Consider the following 16,040-nt stretch of genomic DNA (forward strand, 5'->3'; position numbering starts at 1 on the left):
GTTTCTTATTTATATTTTACTAAGTCGCTTTTATTTTATAACATTTATTTGGTTTTCTGGAATACAAATTTACTTTAAAATCCCCATAATTTAGGTTCTGCTAGGTTTGGTACTTTTTTTTCTTGGTTTGAAATTGTAATTTTTACCTGTGGGATTTTACTGGATTGTTGTTATTGGTTTGAAATTGTATTTTCTATCAATTCAAACACCTGACTCTTTATTTATTTTTTTAAATAAAAAATAAAAATAAATGTGGAGAATAAAGAGTGCAGAACAGATTCTTTTGACTAAGTTGATTTAAATATGTTAAAGAGTGTTTTAATTGAAAGATGACAAGCATTATGTGGAGACATCCTTGAATAGAAATGTGAAACACATTTTGGCAAAAAAGGAATACAACAAATTCTTCACTGAACTATGAGTCCCCTTCTTTGCCATACAAAGACCAAAGGATAATTCAGCATAAGAGTTTGAAATCAAGAAATGTCATGGTCTGTTCTCAGCCATGCCCATCAGTTCCATGGAAAACAAAACTGTAACATTAACAAAGACAAAAGACAACAGATTTCAGTGCTTGAGAGCAATCAAATTCAATTTCTCAATCAAAAGGAAGTATTTCATCACAATTCAATTGTTTGCTAAAAATGAACTCCTAATATCAAATATGAAGCAAGAGCAAAGGGGAGGTGGGAAATTAAGCAAAACAACATCAATCGAAATGTATAGCTTTGTCGTAGCTCGTAATACAGGACCAATAAAAATAGCATCTGAACTTTGACAGTATCAAAAGTTCCACAAGCTTATTCAAATAGTGGATGAAGATCTGTCGATAATAGCTATCTTAAACTTCAACCTGTAAATAGTGTAGCTAGACAAAGTGCTATCACTTTTACTGAATCCAACTACCAATTTCCAGGTTGGCGCTCTCCAAGATTCCTGTAAATACTTTGCCTGTCTTCAACATGTCTCTAGCCTAATATAACTGTGCCTGGTTATCAAAGAGAAAAGGGTTTTCCAAAACTAATACATTTCCCGAGGTGAAAGGAGGAGTTATCCACCTTTCTCTTTTTGTTCCTTTAAACGCACAATGCTTTTCAACCATTGCTTCCACGCGGCATCTTCCTGCTGCTCAATCCATGAAAGGAAGCAGCTATCGAGCAAGCAGAAGAAATTGACATAAAGGAGCTGATACCGAACTGGTATATAGCGGAAGTTGGCTACCTGCACAGCAGGCCATATGCCGCCCTCTAGTATTAAGGCTGGAAGAAAGTCTCTCTTCACACCTTCAATAACTTGAGCAGTATTCTTCCCAGTGGAGTAGCCCATATAAGTGAAAAAGACAAGTAAATCCAGGGGCCCAAAGATTACACCATCAAGTGCCACTTTTGTAGCAACAAAACGCATGGATTTAGGTTGCATTTGAAGTCGCAACCTTATGAAGCGATCCAATCCTTCGTACCTAAACAGATAGAATAGTGAGATCCATTCACCCCAACATTTTGGAAGTAAAATTTATCTGCAGGCTATTCAATTGCCACTCAAGACTTGTTACTTTCAGTTGTTAAACATAACACGCTAATAAAAGATGCTCAAGCACATCAAAAAATTATTCCCGAGCACAAATGACACATGTCTAGCTACATAATTCCAACATCTCTTTCTTTAGTTTGTTTATGCCAGGCAAAGCATTTGTCACCAGAAATTCAAGTACTTACACAAGTACATTCTACCAAACAAACTAGTGAAATTAATTTTGCAGGAGAATCCAATATCAGGAAAAGATTTAGTCTAAGTATGTGGTCTGACACTGGTTTGGATTATGTTTTGCCAAGTCTTCCAATAGATTAAGTCATATGCACTAAAAACCCCACTTAGTAAAGTGTAGAAGAGATCACAAGGGGAAAGATTCCAATGGTGGCATCACCACTGGCACATATAAAATAAACAGATACTGAGTACTTGATATTTAACTAGATATAAAGCTAGAATGTAAGGACTGCATAGATTGAGAGGGACGATACGGAAGGACATTGATGTTAAACTAAAACTTCATATTTATCTATTGAATGTTACAAATTGGATGCAGAATTTATTATATAATACTTCAAAGTGACATGCATCAATACATTAGACAGTTCGATTGTTGTCCTTGAAGAGAGGAAATGAAGATAAATCCAAGAAATCACAATAAAGTTCCAGTACTTTTTTGACCAAAGCGTTTAAAGAGATGCATGCGAAGGAAGACATATTCCAATTTGCAGTTACTGCTACAAAGAATCAATATTTACTGCTACGCTATGTAAAGTTGCAGAAAACTCATTATATCAGATGCCAAGATAGAAATCTATTCAACGATAACTTGTTTTGGACAAGAAGGTACTTTCAGATGTAGCAACACATATAAGAGCCAAAATAGGAGTATGTCCCTCTGTGGTATCATCTAAGTTGCTTGGACTCAGCACGGATGTCCGATGCGGATGCGGATCTAGAGGTTGGATCCTTCATAATCTAAAATTTTAAGATTCGGGGGCACGGATCCAGTATGGATATGAGCGCGGGTATTCGGCTAAAAATAATTTAAATACCTGAAAATAGAGTTATGAGAATATGTATTATGAGATTTTATGTGGAAAACTTACAAGGTAATCCAAGAAGGAGATAAAGGAAAAGGACTGACATATAAGTTTCTATACAAGGTATTCCATTTTTTTCAATTTCACCCTAGCTTTTGTTTTGAATTCAGAAATCATCATATCTGTCCCGAGTTTCTCCGTCGATTTTGGTCAAAGTACCCAAATTCAGTTGACCAGATCTAGATCTGGTACTGATCCCACACAACCCCCACATCGTGGCGACATGGGTGCGGCACTGAAAGTAAAGAGTCCAAGCAACTTGGGGCATCACTAACTACATATGAAGGACAAACTATGCAGATTTAGCAAGACCAGCAAAAATTCTTTTTTAATGAAGTAAGAAATTGTATCAATAGGCATCCAGAAGATGCAGATATACAAAAGATGACAAAAGTGTACAATGTCTAAGAGCAGCAAAATTCTTGAACAAAGTATATAGCAGCAAGCATGAAATTTACCTCACAATTACTAAAAAGTTACTGAACTTTCCACCATAAAGATGCTAGATTGATATAAATTGACATTAGCGCCCAAACTTGAGATATCTCAAAAGAGGTTTGTGAAAGGTCCAGTGAATTTGAGACTACATTTTTGCTATTGTTTGAAAAAGGAAAGAAGTATATTTTATTAGAGACAACTAATTGATAACTGTGACATAACAATGCCAGTATGCCAGACTCCGTCAGCCCCCTCAAAAAGAAATGCACCTCATGAAGTAATAGTAATCACAGAATACTACTCATCAAAAACAAAAACAATAATAAAAACAAAGTCACTCCGTTAAGCGTGGCAGATCAGTGACCTAATCAGAAGCTAACACACATTGCAAATAAGCAAAAAAAGGTCTACCAGAAGTGGCCAACGGGACCGACAAACGCAAAGCCAAACAAGCTTGTTGTGGCAACTCGTCTCCAGTTGATTGCAAATTCTTTATCTTTATCCTGCAGTAAAAAGGAATAACATTTCCCAATAAATAACATCAGAGGCAGACAAACGGCTCAATGTCATGCAAGAACACAGCTATTACATGAAAATCAGACTTCCTATATTCTTAAAAAGGCGATTCTTGCAAACAACTTCAGTATGAGTGAAAGGACTAAAATAGAAAGGCACCGGATCTGTCTTGATTTCAGCAATCACAAGAACGAACTAAGGTTGTAGCGAACAAAAAAAAACTAACAAAGAAAATTGAAGGCAAACCTTCCTGCTTTGACAAGTAATCAAGAGTAAATGTTGTTATTTGTATCAGTAACATCAAAGAAAAAATTTATTCCTTCATTTGTTCCTTTTCTGTTAATGGAAGCAAAACCACTCACCCACTTAATTAATATGCATAATGAGCTAGTTTTGAATCAGCATTGCACTACTCAGCAAAACTCAAGAGTTGTTAAATGTGGGCTTGAGCAATGAAGCACGAGATGCTAGTTATACCAGCCGCTGAAAGAGCTTCAGTGCAGGCACCAAAGATAAGGCAAATGTCTCAATAAAAGCCATCCACTAATTACTATTATATAAAAGAAAATTAGGTTAAGTTACGAGGCTCGTATGGTGTGTTTTGAAAAGGGCAACACCATTCAATAAATATAGCAGCAAAGTGCTATATTGTTAAAAAAATAATAAGGTTACTAATTAAGAACAGGAAATTAGAAATTTAGTATAAGAAAACTAGTCATTAAGTTGGATTGGATATTCCAGAAGAGACAAGAGAAGTAGTCGTACACCCTCAATCAAAAGCTTAAAAAATTGTGTTGTTGCACCTCAATCTAAATCTCCAGTGGTTTTAAATAATTTGACACAGGTTTCACCATATACATAATTTACTTTATTGTAGTTTTTCAGATCCATCTAATGTAGTTTGTTTTTTAAGTTATATTTTGTAACGTTGTATCAATTTTCTTCCCAACCAGTTGTTCTTCACTAAAGCAAGTGCTTTATCAGGCTTTGCACTTAAAAAACCAAATAGATCAATGCAGCTTTCTACATTTTCCACATTTAAAAATACTGGCAAAACTATCAAGAAGTGCCCTAAGCACAAGGAGTTAATCATCCTTCCCCTGAGTGTAGAGTAAACAGAATCAGAGGGCCAGAAACAACGCGTGTGGATACCACCCAGCCTTTTTTATTATTTACAAGTTGAACAACAGTAAAGTTCTCCGGAATAATACCTTTGAATAACTAAAACTTCTGAAATTCCTACCCATGGTTCAACAAACATTCCCATTCAATAAAAGAAGGAATGCAGAAGAAACGAAATATTAATACCTTGCAAATATTTACTTCTAAACTTTCTCAAAAGCAAGTTTTTTTGTTTTTGACTAGAAATGATTTAAAATATTTTAGGAAAAGGAACAAAGGAAAAATATAGAGACGAAAAGGGGAGGATGGAGGAAACACTCGATGATACAGCAGTTTGTGCGAGAGAGGAGGAAAAGAGCAACATTGAAGGATATTGCTGCAAATTAGGCCGAAGCTTTGAAGGTTGTCTCTTGCACATTAGGGTGGCACCCTTGAAGGTCGGTGCTGCAAATTAGGGTGATATATCGATCTCTCTTATCTATTCTTATAATGAGACAAGTACAATAGCCTTAAAAGACAGTTACCCCCGTAACAAGCAATATGAAGGGCAAAAAGAGAAAATAAAATGAATCTAGCGGGCAAGTGCCTATCCGCGAAGGTGTTGAACGGCATGCCTTAAGCCAAAAGTGAACACCAAAAGTAAAAAAATGCCTCACCGAAGTAGTACCCAACCCTTGTTGTCTCTCAAGCTGGTCTAATTACTCTAAACCAATTGGACGCACCTTATACCCGATGTGAGTCATTATATAATTCAACACCATATTGCACATGTTAATCGATTCTGGAGCACAGAACAGTGAACTTCAAAACATACTTGCAAGTGCGAGAATGGGCTTGTAAAAGGTTGACTCTAAATGTCATGAAAGAATCTGAGCATTCCAAAAACTTGAGGCAACAGATGAGCGACTCAAGACCTTTATAGACATCTTTGAATGCCCTTATAAACGCAATGTGGGGCTTTATATAGCTTATCAGAAGGAACTATCCTTTGGTAGGACACAAATAATGGAATAATACCCACATTCTTTGCATATCGCCAAACAAATTATAATTGAGGAACTCCACGGTATGAGAATTTATACTCCCAGGCTTCCTTCTACTAAAGTAAGAGTATCTGAGAGGCTCATCATGGTTCCAGAAGCAAGGAGATGAGAGTTGATAGTCAAGTTTTTAAGTTGAGTTGGCTGCATTCTTAAGAAAAGGTGAAGCATGACTTTAAAATGGATTTCCAACTAAGATCTTTCTATAGTGACAAATAGGAAAAGGTGATTAACTAATTATTCATCAAAACAATAATAATGAGCTCAATGCTCATCCATGGTATAAGTAGCAACTATGTTGTGGTCTCACCTCCTAGCATGAATGGAAGAATATTCAGAGGAACAAATCCATACAGCTGCAAGTAGCGTTATGAGAAGATTTTGATTAAGGTTAAGTTAAAGTGAAGTGGCGTAAATGGATATTGAGATGACAACTGAGGAGATATCAGATCTCCAAGTACAATAAGGATTTGTTTCCCCAGAAATCCATCGGTCATCCAAGGTCAGAAACCACGAATCCATCATTTCTAATTGGACTACCTGGTCAATGGAGCCTTACACAAAGGAAGAAACAAGATGGTTAAGGATATATCGCTTAGACCAAGCACTACGCTAAACACTTTCATTATTGTGGTATTGTGGCAAAGAAAAATTATGAGTGAAAGGATTTTATTGTGAATTAAGGTGTGGGAAATGGATTCCACTTTCACTAGTCTAGTCATTGAAAAGGCTTACTCCGTCAAGGTGTACTGTAGACTAATATAGTCCAATTAATATGAGCGTGTCAAAGCATCTGTCGTGATATTATGTGATCTTTGTGAAAACAACTTTCACTATTTTATAGTGCTCTCTGTGATATGCAATCCGAGGACATGGCCCTTGATAGGAAGTTGTGGAGGGCGAGCATTAAGGTTGTAGGTTAGGAAGTAGGAGGCTAGCGTATGTTTGTCTTAGGCTGTTAGTGGCTTCCATTGTGTCTATGTTACTTCTTTAGGGCTGCAGGTTAGATCGTAGGAGACTAGCCCGATAGTGTAGTGTCTTAGGGTGCTAGTGGCTCTTGTTGTATCCATATTACTCTATTGTGTCTATAGTACTGTACCATTGGTACTGCTTATTGTTATTGCTTTCTCTCTATTTTCTGGTTATAACGTTGCTGACGTTATCTCTCTTTCTTTCTTGCTTACTCTGATATTACTGCGCCACTGTCTCTTTTCATCTTCTTTAGCCGAGGGTCTATCGGAAACAGCCGCCCTACGAAAAGAACCTATTTTGCATCGCTCAAAATTGACAACCTCGGATAAGGGTAAGGTCTACGTACACACTACCATTTCCAGACCCCACTTGTGGGATTCCACTGGGTTGTTGTTGTTGTCTCTGTGATATGCAAACTCTTGTGGCTGCATTAATCACAAATAATAGCCGATGCAAAGAAATTGGAGTCTTCAACTTGTAATTGTAAAGGCTTGTGAGCCCGTATCTTGGGGTTTTTCTATGAAGTTTTCAAGAGAAAGAGCTTCCGAATAATAAACAAAGGTGACATTAGCATGCCTTGAGAAAACCCAACTCAAAGTATAGCACTCATAAAGATTTTTAGTTCGGATAGGGTGAAAGAGGAGTAGCAATACGACAGAAAATAAAAGAGATAGGCTAAGGAAAAAATTGCTTTTTTTAGGAAGTGAAAGAAGAGGAAAGGAGGAAGTAGAAATCCATATTTCCATACACCTTGAGGAAAAGGATAAGTACTAGCCTCAGGGAAAGTAAATCATTTAGCTCCCCCCCTTTTACCCTTCTCCTTTTCCGGCTTCAACCAAATATAGTGTACAAGCAACAAAGTGCTAGCAAGTAAATCGTTACTCAATGGTGGATGATGCTATTTAAGTAACTTTAGAAGATAAGAATAGTCTTTTGATGGTCCAACTACTCCTAGGATAGAGATAGGGAAGGTCAAACTGGATACCAGGGTGACGAAACCATTGAGATCTGAAATCCAGACACTATGGTTTTGACTTGTGCCTCTTTAGCCATCAACTGAAGAACAACAACAACTACGTCTCGCTCTCAAACTGGTTAGGGTCGGCTGTATCAATCCTCTACATTTTGCTCTATTTGTGTTTAGTTTATTCAGGTATCCAATAATTTATCTATAAAACAAATAAAGGATTCTCTTTAGCCCTAAGTCCAACCTAGCTACAACTTATTAGTAATACGCATTCATGGGGTGAATACTCCTAGAGTGGTTCTTCCCCCACCCCGTGTTCTCTCCTTTGCTTATTTTCCTTTTTTTGATGACGATGGTATCTGCGCCAGCTTGAGCTACTTCGACTAATTCTACCGGTATCTACTATCTCCTACCAGCACGTGCACCGAGTAACTCTGACCACCAAGGCTTGGGCAGATAGAAAGCAATCACCTTTTTTTTTTCCTCTGCTAAGATTTGAACCTAAGACCTCATCCTTCTCCTATCACTTCATTGACCACTCGCCCAAACCCTTGGGTCCTACTCACTCATTTTCTTCCACAGCTACCCAATGAGTAAAAATAATTAATGTACACCACAAGCAATGTGGAAATGAATCAACATTAAAAGATAAACCCATTCTAATTTCATAGCAGAGCCACCACATAAACAACCAGAAACCCATTGCTAACACAAACAACACAAAAAAACCCAAATGCCCAATTGAACAAAAAATGCAAAAATAGGATTTTAAAAAAAGGAAAAAGAAAAAGAGAAGCTTACAGTGCGAAGATGAAGGTGTTTTTTGGCAGTGTAGTGAGTGACGGCTTGAGCAGCAACATCCCCAAAACCCCAAATCAAACCGGAGCTGATGACCTGTGTCTTCACCGGATGTACTGCCAAGCAATTTTGGTACCATTTCCACAGCCGCAACATGTAAAAAAACACACTAGTATAACCTAACAAAGACTATTTCTTTCTTATTTAATGTGCTCACAAAACACGCACACACACAGTGAGAAGGATGAAAGATATATTGATTTTTTGACAAATGGAAATGGTTGAATTGCTCCCTCACTCTCTCTGGGGAAAAGCTTTTTGCTTCGATGAACCAACCCCTTCTTCCTCTTCTGAAATTGGTCACGCAATTTGAGGATTTATTTATTTATCTATTTTAGTCTTAAATTATTACAGCAGGTATTAAATGGGTGTTGTACATTTTATGTCAAATAGTAACAAAAAAAGATATATTATATAAAATAATAAAAGAACAAGAGCAATATTGCAGAGAGAGAGTGAATTCTTATTGAATTTTTGGGATGATTTACAATGAGGTAAGACCCCTCTATTTATAAGGGAAAAATGACTTAGCCTCAAAGTAAAACTCTCTACAAGATAGACATTCACTCCAAATAGAATTCTATTCATAACACTCCCCCTTGAATGTCTACTCGATAAGTAATGTGCCTCATTAAAACCTTAACTAAAATAAAACCCAATGGGAAAAAAAATTCTAGAAAAGGAAAAAGAGTACACATATCTAATAATACGCCTTTTGGTTGCCTCGTTAAAAAACTTGCAAGGAAAACCCAGTGGGACAAAACCTTGTAAGAGAAAAAGAGTACAGCACGCATTAACTCCCCCTGATGAGAGCATCAATTCACATCCTTGAGCCTTCGCATCCCGATCTTGTACACTAGCTTCTTGAAGGTTGACGTCGGTAGAGATTTTGTGAACAAATCAGCCATATTATCACTTGAACGAATCTGTTGCACATTGATATCACCATTCTTTTGAAGATCATGTGTGAAAAATAACTTTGGTGAAATGTGCTTTGTCCTATCTCCTTTTATGAATCCTCCCTTCAATTGAGCTGTGCATGCTGCATTATCTTCATACAAAATTGTGGGTAGTTTGTCACATTTCAAACCACATTTGTCTCGAATAAGATGTATTATAGACTTCAACCACACACACTCTCGACTTGCTTCATGAATAGCAATTATCTCAGCATGATTAGATGAAGTAGCCACAATTGATTGCTTAGTCAATCGCCAAGATATGGCAGTGCCTCCACAGGTAAACACATAACCTGTTTGAGACCGAGCCTTGTGTGGATCGGATAAATACCCAGCATCAGCATAACCAACAAGATCGGGACTGCAATTGTTGTCATAAAATAAGCCCATATCGGTAGTCCCTTTTAGATACCGCAATATGTGTTTGATCCCATTCCAATGTCTCCTTGTGGGAGCAGAGCTATATCTTGCTAAGACATTAACTGAAAAAGTTATGTCAGGCCTTGTAGCATTGGCAAGATACATTAGTGCACCAATTGCACTAAGATATGGTACTTCAGGACCAAGTAGCTCTTCATTCTCTTCTTGAGGTCGGAATGGATCCTTGTTCACATCAAGTGATCGAACAACCATCGGAGTACTTAATGGATGTGCTCCATCCATGTAAAACCGTTTCAATACCTTTTCTATGTAGGTATATTGATGAACAAAAATTCCGTTTGCCAAATGTTCAATTTGCAAACCAAGACATAATTTTGTCTTTCCGAGATCTTTCATCTCGAATTCCTTCTTTAAATAATCAATTGCCTTTTGGAGTTCTATAGGAGTTCCAATAAGGTTTATGTCATCAACATATATGGCAAGTACAACAAATTCCGATGTTGTTTTCTTTATGAAAACACATGGGCAAATGGCATCATTTATATAGCCTTCCTTTAATAAATACTTACTAAGACGATTATACCACATTCGTCCTGATTGCTTTAGACCATACAAAGATCTTTGCAATTTGATTGAAAACATTTCCCGGACTGTGAATTATGTGCGTTTGGCATTTTAAATCCATCGGGCATTTTCATGTATATCTCATTATCAAGTGAGCCATAAAGGTAGGCGGTAACCACATCCATTAAATGCATGTCAAGCTTTTCATGGACAGCAAAACTAATGAGATAACGGAACGTTATAGCATCCATAACGGGTGAATATGTCTCTTCATAATCGACACCACGCCTTTATGAAAATCCTTGTGCAACAAGGCGTGCCTTATATCTTTGTACCTCGTTTTTCTATTTTCTCTTTGCGTACAAAGACTCATTTATAGCCAACAGGCTTAACACCATTAGGTGTTTGGACTACAGGCCCAAAAACTTCACGTTTTGCAAGTGAATTCAACTCTGATTGGATTGCTTCTTGCCATTTTGGCCAATCAAGTCTTTGTCGACATTCTCCAACAGATTGAGGTTCAAGATCCTCACTTTCTTGCATAATGCTAGAAGCAACATTATATGCAAAGACATAATCCACCACTATATCCACTCGATTCAAATGTGTCTCAATATCGATTGGATTTATTGATAGTTCCTTATTTTCTTGAGTCTCGGGCTCAGTGGATTCCTCATGAATCTCAGAATTTATTAAATCGTGGATTTCTTCATGAGATTCTTTCGTAGTGTCATTTTGATCATTTGTTTTCCTTTTTCTAGGATTTCGATCTTTGGAACCTAATGGTCTGCCACGTTTTAGGCGTGCTTTTGACTCATTAGCTATGACACTAGAAGATTGTCCAATAGGGACATCAATACGGATTGGAACATCTCTGCAGGGATATGTGATTTTGTTATCCTTTTCAAATCCGTAAATGCATCTGGCATTTGATTTGTTATTCTCTGCAAATGAATATCTTTTGCACCTCTTTTTCACAAATAGAGGCACGTGGATCAAGATGATATAATGATGGATTTTTCCACAAAATTTCCCATTTGGTTTCACCAACTTCTCCCCCTAATTTTGGGAAAAGTGTCTCATCAAATCGACAGTCTGCAAATCGTGCAGTAAACAAATCTCCCGTCAATGTTTCGAGGTAGCGAATAATGGAGGACGATTCAAACCCAACATATATTCCTAACCTTCTTTGCGGACCCATTTTGGTGCGATATGGCGGTGCTACAGGCACATATACTGCGCATCCAAAGATTCTTAAATGGGATATATTAGGTTCATGACCCAAAACTAATTGCAACGGGGAATATTTATGATAATTTGTCGGTCTGAGACGAACTAGAATTGCTTCATGCAAAATGGCGTGACCCCAAACAGAAGTGGGCAGCCTCGTTTTCATGAGTAACGGTCTTGCTATCAATTGCAGACGTTTAATTAAAGACTCTGCAAGACCATTTTGAGTGTGAACATGAGCTACAGGATGTTCCACTTTTATCCCAATTGATAAGAAATAATCATTAAATGCTTGGGATGAAAACTCAGCAGCATTATCAAGTCTAATAGACTTAATTGGATTATCGGGGAATTGCGCCCGTAATCGAATTATTTGTGCCATTAGTTTTGCAAACGCGAGGTTGCGTGATAACAATAGGCACACATGAGACCATCTAGAAGATGCGTATATTAAGACCATAAAATATCTAAACGACCCACTAGGTGGGTGAATAGGTCCACAAATGTCCCCTTGTATACGTTCCAAAAACGCATGGGACTCATTCCAACCTTTGTTGGTGATGGTCTAATAATTAACTTGCCTTGATAACAAGAAGTGCAAGAAAATTCATCATTTAAAAGAATCTTTAAATTCTTTAATGGATGCCCATTTGAGTTTTCTATAATTCGTCTCATCATAATTGATCCAGGGTGTCCCAATCGATCATGCCAAAGTAAAAAAGTATTGGAATCGGTAACCTTTTGGTTTACAATAGAATGTGCCTCAATTGCACTAATTCTTGTCCAATACAGGCCACAAGACAAAGATGGGAACTTCTCAATAGCCCTTTTCTGGCCAGAGACATTTTTGGTAATGATGAGATATTCAAGATTATTCTCATCTATTATCGCAATATGATATCCATTTCTGCGGATATCTTTAAAACTCAACAAGTTCCTCTTGGACTTGGAGGAGAACATTGCATTCTCTATGATAAGTATTGTTCCCTTAGGCAGAGATATAGTAGCCCTTCCAAAGCCTTCAATTAAATTACTACTACCCGAAATTGTAGTAACATCTGCCTTACACATACTTAAATGAGAGAAATATTTCTTCTCTTTGAATATTGTATGTGTCGTACATGAATCAACTAAACAAATATTTTTACAATTGAATTTTGATCCAAGTTTGTTTTGTGAGATATCCATAATTGCTTCCCATAGTTTGACATACAAAAGAAATATATGAATAAATATTAGTATTTTCAAAGATAAAGGAAAAGAGACAAAGTGAAGTCAATAACTCAATAATGACTTATAATGCAATTTCGAGCAAACTTAGCATGTCAGTTGCGAAAAAAAAAACTGTAAGTTCTCGATTTGATAATAATGCAAATTATTACATTATAATGAATGGATGATTAGTCTACGTTATTGACTAATGATAGTATCTAAAAGATGATTGATGTGTTGGTGCTTTGATAAATCTAAAGTCACAGTACTAAATACTTTTATTTTCTGTGCTTTTAGCTCACATTTAATTACCCTAAAAAGTTGTTTAATAGAGTAACAATTAGCAACTTAGCATGTCAGTTGCAATAAAAATTAAAGATTTGAATTTCCTCGGAAAAAATTTAAGTAGCCTTCACATAACCTGTTAACTTGGTTATTTGCAAATCATAACGTTACTTTAATGAAAGAAAATATATTAATTGAAAATTAAGCAAATTGAAACATTGTTTAAAACGAATACTAACATTATTCCATAAAATAAATAATACGAGTTGATACTAATGACTACTACTCATGTAAAGAAATGTGATTACATGAGGTTTATTAGCTACTACGAATATGCAAAAATAAAAATCAAACTACTCAATCATCTTTAACCACGGATCCATCACCGATCAAGTGGTCTATTTTTCCATCAGGGCGCTCAAAGAAGTCTGCCACATCCAAGTGGGTGATGTCAAAATCATTGTCAGAGACAAAATTGGCTTTAGGGCCTTTATTCTTTAGAGATGCTTGATAAAGCTCAACCAAATGTCTTGGTACACGACAAATATTTGCCCAATGCCCTTTTCCACCGCAACGATAGCATTCAGTTTCTGAACCATTTGCTTTTGGCTTCTCATCTTTCCCTTTCCACTTTTGGTGGTATTTCTCTTTGGGGGATGATTAACACCAGGAAAATTTCTTCCTTGTCTACGGCCACGACCACGGCTACGACCATGATCACGATCATGACTACGAATAGAGTCACGACCTTTTCCACGCTTAGCATAATGGGAATACACCTCATCCACTTCAGGCAATGGTGTAGACCCAGTGGGTCGATTTTCGTGATTTCTCATGAGCAAGTCATTGTTTCGCTCAGCCACAAGGAGAAGAGAAATCAGCTCAGAGTACTTCTTGAAACCTTTCTCTCTGTACTGCTGTTGCAGAACCCTATTGGAGGCATGAAACGTTGTAAACGTTTTTTCAAGCATATCATAATCAGTGATAGTATCTCCACAGAGTTTCAATTTAGAAGTAATTCTGAACATCGCAGAATTATATTCAGAAACAGACTTAAAGTCTTGGAGCCTCAGATGAGCCCAATCATATCGTGCTTGTGGAAGAGTGACCAACTTTAAGTTGTCATATCTTTCTTTTAAGCCATTTCACAAAATAAGTGGATCTTTGACTGTGAGATATTCAATTTTCAACCCTTCATCAAGGTGATGGCGCAAGAAAATCAAGGCCTTAGCACAGTCTTGGGTGGATGCTTTATTTCTGTCTTTAATGGCGTCTCCAAGACCCATTGCATCTAAGTGGATTTCAGCATCCAACACCCATGTCATATAGTTCTTGCCCGAAATTTCAAGGGCAACGAACTTTCTTTTCATAATGTCAGTCATAATTAAAAAAAAAGGAGAAAAATTACCTTAATATTCTCAAAGAGCTTCTTGAGACGGTAGAGTCTCGTGCTGATAACGTATTATAAAATAACTAAAGAACAAGAGCAATATTGCAGAGAAAGAGAGAGAGGGAATTANGGTTTGGTGCTTTATTGTGAGAGCAATAATGTCACCTCATTACTGTCTCTTCACTGAGCAGCGCTTCTTCCTCTACTTGACAACGTTGTTAGTCAAAAACAAATATGTGCCACCACCGCAATGTCGAAATAGTTTGGACTATCACCTTTTTATAAATTTTGAAGTCATAAGTTTATACTCACAACTTTTATTTCAGCAAAGTAAATAATTAATGACGAGAAAAGTTATAAGCTAGTTTTACTACATTTCAAATTTATGTTATATTTAATTACAACTACATATAAGGAATTCAAAATGTTCTCATGGTAGATAGAATGGCAACTTCTAGATACAGATATATACATACGCAATCATATCTTTAATGGATGCCCATTTGAGTTTTCTATAATTCGTCTCATCATAATTGATCCAGGGTGTCCCAATCGATCATGCCAAAGTACAAAAGTATTGGAATCAGTAACCTTTTGGTTTACAATAGAATGTGCCTCAATTGCACTAATTCTTGTCCAATACAGGCCACAAGACAAAGATGGGAACTTCTCAATAGCCCTTTTCTGGCCAGAGACATTTTTGGTAATGATGAGATATTCAAGATTATTCTCATCTATTATCGCAATATGATATCCATTTCTGCGGATATCTTTAAAACTCAACAAGTTCCTCTTGGACTTGGAGGAGAACATTGCATTCTCTATGATAAGTATTGTTCCCTTAGGCAGAGATATAGTAGCCCTTCCAAAGCCTTCAATTAAATTACTACTACCCGAAATTGTAGTAACATCTGCCTTACACATACTTAAATGAGAGAAATATTTCTTCTCTTTGAATATTGTATGTGTCGTACATGAATCAATTAAACAAATATTTTTATAATTAAACTTTGATCCAAGTTTGCTTTGTGAGATATCCATATTTGCTTCCCATTATTTGACATACAAAAGAAATATACAAATAAATATTAGTATTTATAGAGAAAAAAATGAAACAAAGTTAAGTCTATGATTCAATATATGAATAGTAATTATGCGTAGTGACCATATAGTTAGAGATATTTACTGCAATGTGACATGTCACGTAAAATGTACATTGTGTCATATTTAATTTGGTGCTCAATCAAAATAAACTACTTGTAAATACTTGAGAACTGTGAAGTGCATAATTGTAAGTAAATAAATCATTTTTGTTAAGCAAATGTAAAAATTAGTGAGAATCGTTTGGGAGAAAGTTGACGCCATCTCTGATGAGGGATTTTGGTCTTCTTAATATAAGTAGAAACATGCGAGAAAAACTAATACTATTTTATAAAATAAATAATACTAATGACTACTACTTATGTAAAGAAC

The 16,040-nt window shown here is 36.4% G+C and overlaps 1 protein-coding gene across 1 annotated transcript; it reads right to left on the reverse strand.

Moving 5' to 3' along the window:
- Positions 1 to 565: 565 nt before the first annotated feature.
- On the reverse strand, positions 566 to 8,868 carry LOC109244683 (protein Mpv17). Its single transcript, XM_019411818.1, has 3 exons — positions 8,490 to 8,868; positions 3,483 to 3,574; positions 566 to 1,459 (listed from the first exon to the last, which is right to left on the reverse strand). Exons 1-3 carry the CDS (start codon positions 8,640 to 8,642, stop codon positions 1,051 to 1,053), a joined length of 654 nt encoding a protein of 217 aa, XP_019267363.1. The 5' UTR covers positions 8,643 to 8,868; the 3' UTR covers positions 566 to 1,050.
- Positions 8,869 to 16,040: the final 7,172 nt, after the last annotated feature.

Source organism: Nicotiana attenuata, unplaced genomic scaffold (genome assembly GCF_001879085.1).
Source record: "Nicotiana attenuata strain UT unplaced genomic scaffold, NIATTr2, whole genome shotgun sequence".
NCBI classification, from domain to species: Eukaryota; Viridiplantae; Streptophyta; class Magnoliopsida; order Solanales; family Solanaceae; genus Nicotiana; species Nicotiana attenuata.